Here is an 8,705-nt window from a genome sequence, read left to right as displayed (position 1 = left end):
TTGATATCGTTTTTAATATCGTTATCGCACAAAATGAAAAAAGCGATATCGCAATATGAAAATTCCCATATCGCCCAGCCCTACTTGTTCTGAACATGGGGAAGGATACGACTCGCAGGCCTCTTTCGATGGGGTCGGTGAGGAGGAGGCCTCGCGGTGCGTAGACTTTATCATTCTGCTCCTGAATATACTTTGCAATCTTCTTTAGAACCTGAAAGTATATAAAAAAAAAACATGTTTTAGAAGGTATGTGATTTAAAATCCGTTTACCTAAGAATACTTTTGGATTTTGTGTTCTACAGACCAAAATAGTCTTTTTTGTGTGTAAACCAAACAACCTGCTTGATTATGCTTCCAAGACAGCACAAGTAAAACATTTTTAAAAAGCTGTTGTGGTTTAGTTTGTGAGTAGTCCATTCATGCATGAAAAAGATGGTACAATTCACGGAAATGCAGCATATGGAACACGAATGTCATCTTTTGCCAAGTTTGACTGAGTAATAACCCAGACATGAAATCCTGTCCATCTTTGTATTTTTTCCATTTAAGTTTGTGTTACAGTTATAGGTGGCTGGACAGCTCACTTGGCTGGGTTCAGTTTCTAGGGCAACAATGAGCTAAAATCCAGTGAGGGTCCTGAGACAAGACCCTTCATGCTGCTGCAAAACTGGGTCTCTCTGTAGCTTAAAAAAGCAGGATTGTGTCAGGAAGAGCATCCAGCGTAAAACTCTCTGGTTAACCACCTGTGTGAGTCGGTGAAAGCTGATTCACAGGTGATTCCTGACAGGATAAGCCGAAAATGAACAACAGAGTTCACGTCATAGTTGGTTTAGCAGAACATTTTGACTTGGCACTTCAAGTTATAAATGTTGCTGGCCCCTGCGCTACCGTTACCAATACCCACCCCTAAATGGAATAAATGACTTGATTAATAAACCGAGAGTAATGCCATCCCACCTTCTCGTAGTGCGTTTCCATGCACAGAAAGATGGTATAAGCTGTGAGGCACGCCAGACACCCTTCAATGTACGACTGGCTGCCCAGCTTCTCCGCCTCTGCGTAAAGGTTGTTCAGCGTCCTCACGGTCTCCTCGAACTGCTGTTTGTCAATCTAAAGAGAAGATAAACAGAAACTGAGCTAATGGTTAACACGAGAGAACACACCCACCAGTGAGTGAGCAGAACACTAAAGGAGTTCTTTTGCACTCATGAAAAGTTGAATTTTCTCGGACAAGATATTCATCAAGGAAAGACTGGGCCTCCTTCCTGCATTTGGAATCAACTCCTGAAATGATTAGGATACCTCGGCTCTGATCAGTGAATGTTTCCACTTAATAACTGCTGGAATCCAGCGATACAGGAAGAAACCATGATTGCCTTTTTGAGATGGACTGTGAGTGAGGTCAAGACGTGCCTCAGATGTTTTTAAGACAACAAAATCATTTTTTTTGGCTACAAGCGGAAAGATGTGATTCAGGCTGTTCCGGCCGAAGGGTCAACAGTAGTTCCACACTGGCATTTGGGACGGGTCTGATGACCCAAGGAGAATCTAAGCGGAGAATGCGTGTTGTCAGCCAGGAACCTCATGAGCCTCTGAAAGCCCTCCAAAGTTCTGCTCCTTCATTCCAAAGGAATGCAACAAAAAGATCCAATTCATCAGTGGTCTCAGGCATTTTGGCACCTGCTATCGAGAACCTTTGCTCTCCCTTTAATTTTTCATTTTAGATGCTTAGACTCACGGTTGAACTTCTTACCTTGACGTCTGCCACAGACGGATTCAGATTTTTATAAAAATTAGATAAAGCTGTCCATGGTGGTAATTACTTTTTATGCTGAAGAAAACGTTTGCCAAGTTGTAACAGTCACTAAACACGATGTAAATTTCAAAAGGAGACGGTAGACTCAGGTCAGAGAGAGCAATAAGTCTGCAGAACCTCAGAGTGGCTGGCTGGAAAGTATTGTTAAATAGCTGATGTGTGATAAATGGCAGAGAGGCTGTTCCATGTCATCACCCTGCTCCTTCTCCTCAACATCCCAGCTTACGTCTGCCTGTAATCCAATTCCACTCCTCACACTGCCTTAAACCTCAGTGAGACACTCTGAAGAGACTGCTGACAGGGCTTTTTTAACCCTTTAATACCAGAGACAGCACCAGCGACACCAAATGGACACAAAGCCAGTCCTGCCCAGTCCGGTCTGGACCGCTCAGTGGAAACGAGACATAACTGTCAGAATCGGCTGATTTACTGTATTTTCCGCACCATAACTCACACTGGAGTATAAGTTGCACTTTTGGGAGAAAATACGGGAAGAAGAAGGGACATTTTATCTTGAAAGGTAAATTCTAATAACAGAATATATGATAAAAACTGATATGGGATGCTTCATCTCTGTAGCACAATGATGCTTTTTTGGATTCCTTTTATAAGTATCTATTATATTAGTGCAACATGTGAACAATTATTCAGATAATCATAAAGAACATGCTAACAAGTCTACTAGGCTCTTTATATCATATTAACTACATTAAATTCTCTATCCGTCGGGTTCGCATTGGAATAATTCTGCCAAGCTCGGCATTAGACTGAGCATGGCTTCTTCTGCATTGTTGTCTAGTGCTGCCACAAACGATTATTTTAATAGTCGACTAATCGCCGATTATTTTTTCAGATTAGTCGGCTAATTGGGTCATGCGCAAACTGAATGTAAAGCACACATCTTAACCATCCTTAGCTTTAAACGATCTAAAAACTAGATATATAGCATTACCTGCGATAGTGCAAGAGTGAATGCTGTAAGCTGAATTTGGCCTTTAAAGGTGATAAAATTGATAGCTAAAAATGATGATGCTGATAGTTAGCTAAAATATTAAAGGCCAAATTATCCTAAAAAACAGAAAAAAGCCTAAGTTACCCAAAACAGCTAGCATGTAGCTGAGATATTAGCTATACTCCAAAATCCTCAAAAAAGACAAAAAAGCCTAAATTAGCAAAAATTGATAGCATGCAGCTAAAATATTAGCTAAACTCCAAAAGAGCCTAAAAAAAACAAAAAACCCTAAGTTAGCCAAAATAGCTAGCATGTAACTGAAATATTAGCTAAACTCCAAAATAGCCTAAAAAACTTTAATAATGCCAAAACAGTCTAAAATGCTAGCAGAATGCCATTATAACTTTCAACTTTACAACACTCAGACTTCATTTAATACAAAGTAACAACTAATCGGCTACTGAATTTGCCGTCGACTATTTTAATAGTCGATTAGTCGTCGATTAGTCGACTAATCGTGGCAGCCCTATTGTTGTCAGTAGTAAATACTGATACACACTCCACACAGTGCCCTCTAGTGGTTGTTAGTAGAACAATACCAAACACATAAGCAAATCAATATTATTTCTTTTTTATTTCAGTATAAGTGGCATCTGAGAAAAAAAAAAAAACCTGACTTAAAATAGAGTAAACTGATTACATACGCGCTTCACTACTCTAAAGTGTTGCATATCTACAGAAAGCTGCTTTCAGCTGGAATTTTGTAAATTTTGCTAACAGTTAAAGAGCCACGGTAGTCGAAAGAATGACAAAACTGGAGCTAAAGCTCTAATTTTTTTAACTATTTGCAGTGCTACTTATTTATTTGAAAGTGACAACATAGACTGCACATGCTTACATATAGATCACCATGAGCGTGCATCATAAGAAGTTATAAAGTAATGTAAAATACAACATTTAGGAACATTTTATGGGAATGGACATCTTCTACTTTAAAATGGAAGAACATTTCTTGCTCAGACACATTCATACTGAAATCAAAAACATATTTAAAATACAAAATTTAAAAATAAATTGTGAAACTGTTTTTAAGTTCCAACTAAAAATGAGGAGCTATATTTAGTATTCATTGAAGTAACTCAATCACAAGGAAGTCCTCTCTTACCCTGGTCTCCAGCTCTGAAGGGAACTTGGTTTGGAACTGACAAAGCGTCCCATTGGTGTAATCTCTCTGAATGAAGACTTTGGCAGCAACGGCTGCCTGCTGTCTCAAGTCCTGCAAGCTGTGTGTCTGCGGAACGAAGGGTCAACAAATTACAACATGACCACAATACACTTGACATCATTGAAGACTGTACTTAAGATGTGTAAAATGTGAATTGATCAACTTAAAAGGGGGACGAGGAAACACTAACTGCATTGTTTAATCATGAATTCCATTGAGTGTTCATCAGACAGCACAACAATAGATACATATTAAAAACAGCCTGAATGAGGTTTCTTTGGAGCCCAAAACATCAGTGACAGGCTGGTTAAGATGATCCAGTATCTAAGAATCTATGCTGGTTTACACATTTGTGGTTCTATAAATAGATTTCAAATTTTATCTTCGAAATAAAGAGCTTTTGTGGAAAACTAATTCCAGCTGCCTCCTTTAACTCTGTTCAGGAGGATTATCGTACTAAAAAAAAGAGGTATATATTTATTTGATTGTCCTCCTGAGGTTACAACTCCTTGTTAAAACCCTACTTTATACAATTATCACCCAGCACTACTACAACCTCAATTTCAGAGATCAGAAGTACTTTTTTAGACATAAAAGTAGCTGTGAACAAGTAAGAAAATGAATAATTAATTCTTGTTAGTTTATTTATTGATGCCCATCCTTCCAAGACAGAAATCAACTACATTTAAAATGTATTTTTCAGCATCTCTTTTGAAAAACAAAGGCACGTGGCAGAAAAATGAGGGTAGATCTTAACAATTAATCAGATGGCTAGCAGCAGCTGAAAATGTCAATGTTTAAACAGACATTATTTAAAATAAACACATCCTAAGGAGTGAAGTAAAATTTTGTGACAAAAAAAGTTATAATAAATGTTACACATGTAATTTGACAATGATGTGAATAAAGTTCTTTGTAACTATAAAATTAAAAGTATTTATGGTAAAGTCATCTTGTGATCTATTAAAAAAAGTAATTCTAGGTGGCCTTTTATAAACGATTATTATTTTTTTTGCAAAAAAAAAAAAAAATAGTGTTGCTTTCTAGGACAGTTTCAGCGTTCTTTAGAAATTTGCTCTGAGTAGTGAGTGAGACTAAGCCTGCCCCTATTTCCCATCATCTCTCATTTAAAGTGCTCCCCCACTAGCTTACAGCCCCCAACATAACATTAGGGCGATGCAACAAAAATGGTGAGCAATATTAGAGCTATCCAGCCACGCAGCTTTGATTCCAGCTCAGACAAGGAAAACAAAGACGTACATGCATTTATTTCATCTACAAGTGGATGCATCGGAATAAAGCCGAGCAGGGAGCTTGTGGCCCACCGATTGTACCTCCTACATCACAACTTACATTTTTTCATCTGCTCCTGACTCACAACAACTTTAATCAATAAATACTCAAAATGCCAAATATAAGCTTAAGATTGGGTCTTTAGTGAATCAAATTATTATATTATTCATTTTTTTTATTATCGTAAATTTTTGATCAAGCTTTTTTATATATACCAACCAAGACAGAACAAAAGTAACAGGAAATGCTTAAAAACAGACGCAGTTTTCTTTTCCTGGGGAGGCGTCGAAAGAACAGCTGATTTAGCATTTGCTGTCTGAACACACAACAACAACAATCGTCAGCACACTTTAATTTAATCTTGCCCTTATCGTTTTTGCTTAAAGAAAAAAGGCAAAGTTTATCTACGTATAAAAAATAAGACCCAATTTCTACTCTAAATAGACTGTGTAGCATTTGTGCTAACACTAGCTTGTTTATTCAGCTTTGTTTACTTGGAAACATTTGTCCACGTTACATAGATAAACACGGTTTATATTCTCCCAGACTTACTGAAACGTTTTTTATCCAACAAAAGTTACAGCCCAAGTCATTCGTCATATAACCATTTTTTGACTAATCGGTAATAAGTCTGTTACCTTGTAAAGACTATTAGCATTTACCCAGCACTATTTCTACGGCGAATATAACTAATAAAAGCTCATCACAGCTCTTATATTTGAGGTTACTAAGTTCAAAAACTTTGAAATAAATAGCAAATGAGTCCGAAAATAAATCTATATCGTACCTCTGCCATGATGAACGAATATTTTATTCGTTTCCTGCTAATGGGTTTTAGCAGTGTACTACAAACCCGCGGTCCGGTGGGAAACGGTTGTTTATCAAAAGTTCCGCGTGTGGCTGTCCCGGAAATGACGTATTTTTATTTTTATTTTCTAGGTTTTTATTTTAATATTTTATGTTATTATTTTAGTAAGTTGTGTATAGATAATGTTTTTTTCCCCTGTGGGCTTACACTTTTGGGCAAAAATAAATCTAATTCAACAAACAACACTTAGGGGGAAAAGTCTAATACAGTACAAATACACTTAGGTGAAATCCTACGGCTTCTTCCTATCTCTCCAATTTTAGGGGCAATTGAAGTTGTAGTGGTGAACATTTTTTTTTTTTTTTAAGGGGAAGGGGTTGGGGCTTTTTATCCACAATGCTTAAGAAAAACACATTTCTTCACGTTGGTGCGCTCTAACGCACAGAAGTTCACAGTTAAATGTAAGTAATGACATTTTGTTTTAACATGATTCTTTCAAGTTATAAAACCAAGGTTGGTATGTAGTTTCCATTAAGAGCTGGAGGAAGCGTGACTGGCGACTATTGATGACAGCAAATGTTGGGGTAGGGAGAAGCTATAGGGGTAAGGGAAGAATTCAGATTTGGCCATACTAAAAGTAAGGTAGTACATTTGAAGTTTACTTTTTATATGCTATCTATATGTTTTAAATGTAAAATGTTCAAATTTTGACTGAAGAAGTATTTAGTTAGAATACTTACTAAATCAATTTCTCTCAGATTTACACGCCTAAAAAAAGCAAAATTTTTACACCTATATTTTGTTTTCTTTGTCGTTTTCTTTCATTTGAGGGATAGAAAAAAATAATCAAAATTGTCCAATTTAACTATCTTGTAATTAGGAATAAACCTTCAGGAAGCATGGGCCTCAAACCAAACTAGAGAAAGTAATTATCGATTATTTCTACTTGTATTAAATTAATTTTCTTTCTTATGCAAAGTTACATTCTGCTCTTAGTGCTCTAAGCTTCTGATCACTTTGACACTTAGTAGTCTAGGGCCTTTTTTATATTTATTTTTGTTTATTTACCCAATATTTCCACATGAACTTGAAACTGTCCAAAAAACTAAATTTTGAGTGGTAAAGTTTATCTTTCTTTTTATTGTAGAAATCCCCCAAATTTAGATCAAATAGCTTTTTATGTTTTCTAAAGAAAAAAATCAAACATGTAGAGACAAATTAAAATGAATAAATCCAAAAACTAAGAAAAGACAGGATTAAAATAATGAGAAAAATGTTGAAAAAACAAACAAAAAAAGGCGATGCTCACTTATCCTATATACAAAGTTCCACTGATTAATTCCAAAGCTTAACACAATTATGTCATAACTCTTCTTATGTTTTCTTTAAACCAACAATTTTTAAGGGTAAGAACTTTTTGAATTGTTTACATTACATTTTGAAGGAAAACAATGCCAATGGAATAGTCTGTTTCCATCCCGCATTATTGTAAACAGCTGATGGGATTGGGAAACTCATCGGTTAGTTCAGGGACAACGGAGGGTTAAAGAAAAAAAGAGTTAATAAATGAAAGAGGTTCTAGTGTCCAGCTATTTCTCTCACACTTTGCTTATTTTTTCTCCTGGCAAAAGGGGAACAGACCTTTAATTCTCCTCTCCTCTGGAAGGGCCACTGTGGGGAGGTACAACTAATGAGCCCCATTTGGGCCTGTCATTTACAACTCAAGTTGGTTAACAGCCCATGACAATGGATTTACTACTGCCCCAAGTGCTCTTGAAGAAGTGGCTCTCTTGTGGAAACTAAAAAAGCTCTTTAGATGGCCAGCTCTGTCCCACTCTGCTATTTATAGACAGAGAAACTACAGCTGCATCACTCAAGCAAGGGAAAAGCTTTGGAAGGGATGCAAAGGATGCTGAAAAAAGTACAGCCTTTTTCAATTATAAGGTTGTACAAATCACCACATAAAAAATATTGTTAAAATAAAAATAATTGAAAATATTTAATTTTAAGGCTCCCAAAGCCACTTTTTTGCAATGTGGCTTTCAGTTTTTATGATCTGTCCTCAAACGTTTTAAACCAGGGGTCTCAAACTCGCGGCCCGCGGGCCATCTGCGGCCCGCAGGATGGTAATTTGCGGCCCCCGTCTTCATATGAAAGATTACTGTTAGTGCGGCCCGCAAGGCTGATATGAATGACACTTGCTATGTGCAGAGCTGAATGAACCAATCACAGTGAGGTATATGACTCTGGAGGCGGGACATCGGTGGTCTGTCTAGTGCCTCTGTCTATCATTCATTCCTTCCTCCAGTCAGCTGGGCGAAGGAGGAGTCAGGAAGCACCAAGCGCGATTTGCAGGACCCCGCGCGGGGAATTTGCTGCTCGCGGCTCGTCAAAAAATGTGTTTCTGTCGCCGCGTGTCGAAGGGGCTACCAGCTCCGTCTGTGGATGTCTCTCTCAGAATGAATGAGAGACAGATATGATGTCGAGGAATACGTTTTTGACGTGACGTGTTTTTGACGAGCTCCTCAAGCTCCGAGCCTCAAACCTGTAAAAGCCCGCCCCGCGCGGCGATCCGCAGCACCCGCCTGTCAGACATGAGATCCTGAGCTTG

The 8,705-nt window shown here is 37.6% G+C and overlaps 1 protein-coding gene across 2 annotated transcripts in view; it reads right to left on the bottom strand.

Moving 5' to 3' along the window:
• The window catches only part of LOC112148765 (golgin subfamily A member 7), an 18,893-nt gene extending 11,970 nt beyond the window's left edge, over nt 1–6,923 (bottom strand). Inside the window, exons 1-4 of one of the 2 annotated variants that reach the window (XM_024276101.2) lie at nt 6,074–6,923; nt 3,934–4,059; nt 958–1,110; nt 110–211 (exon numbers count right to left, since the gene is read on the bottom strand). In XM_024276101.2, the coding sequence (XP_024131869.1) occupies nt 110–211; nt 958–1,110; nt 3,934–4,059; nt 6,074–6,082 (390 nt within the window). In that variant the 5' untranslated portion in view covers nt 6,083–6,923. The remainder of the gene's footprint in view (nt 1–109; nt 212–957; nt 1,111–3,933; nt 4,060–6,073) is intronic. The other variant, XM_024276100.2, reaches the window with a different exon arrangement.
• Between the last annotated feature and the right edge of the window lie 1,782 nt (nt 6,924–8,705).

This window comes from Oryzias melastigma, linkage group LG9 (genome assembly GCF_002922805.2).
Source record: "Oryzias melastigma strain HK-1 linkage group LG9, ASM292280v2, whole genome shotgun sequence".
Taxonomy (NCBI): Eukaryota; Metazoa; Chordata; class Actinopteri; order Beloniformes; family Adrianichthyidae; genus Oryzias; species Oryzias melastigma.
This window is presented reverse-complemented; position numbering and strand designations above follow the sequence as displayed.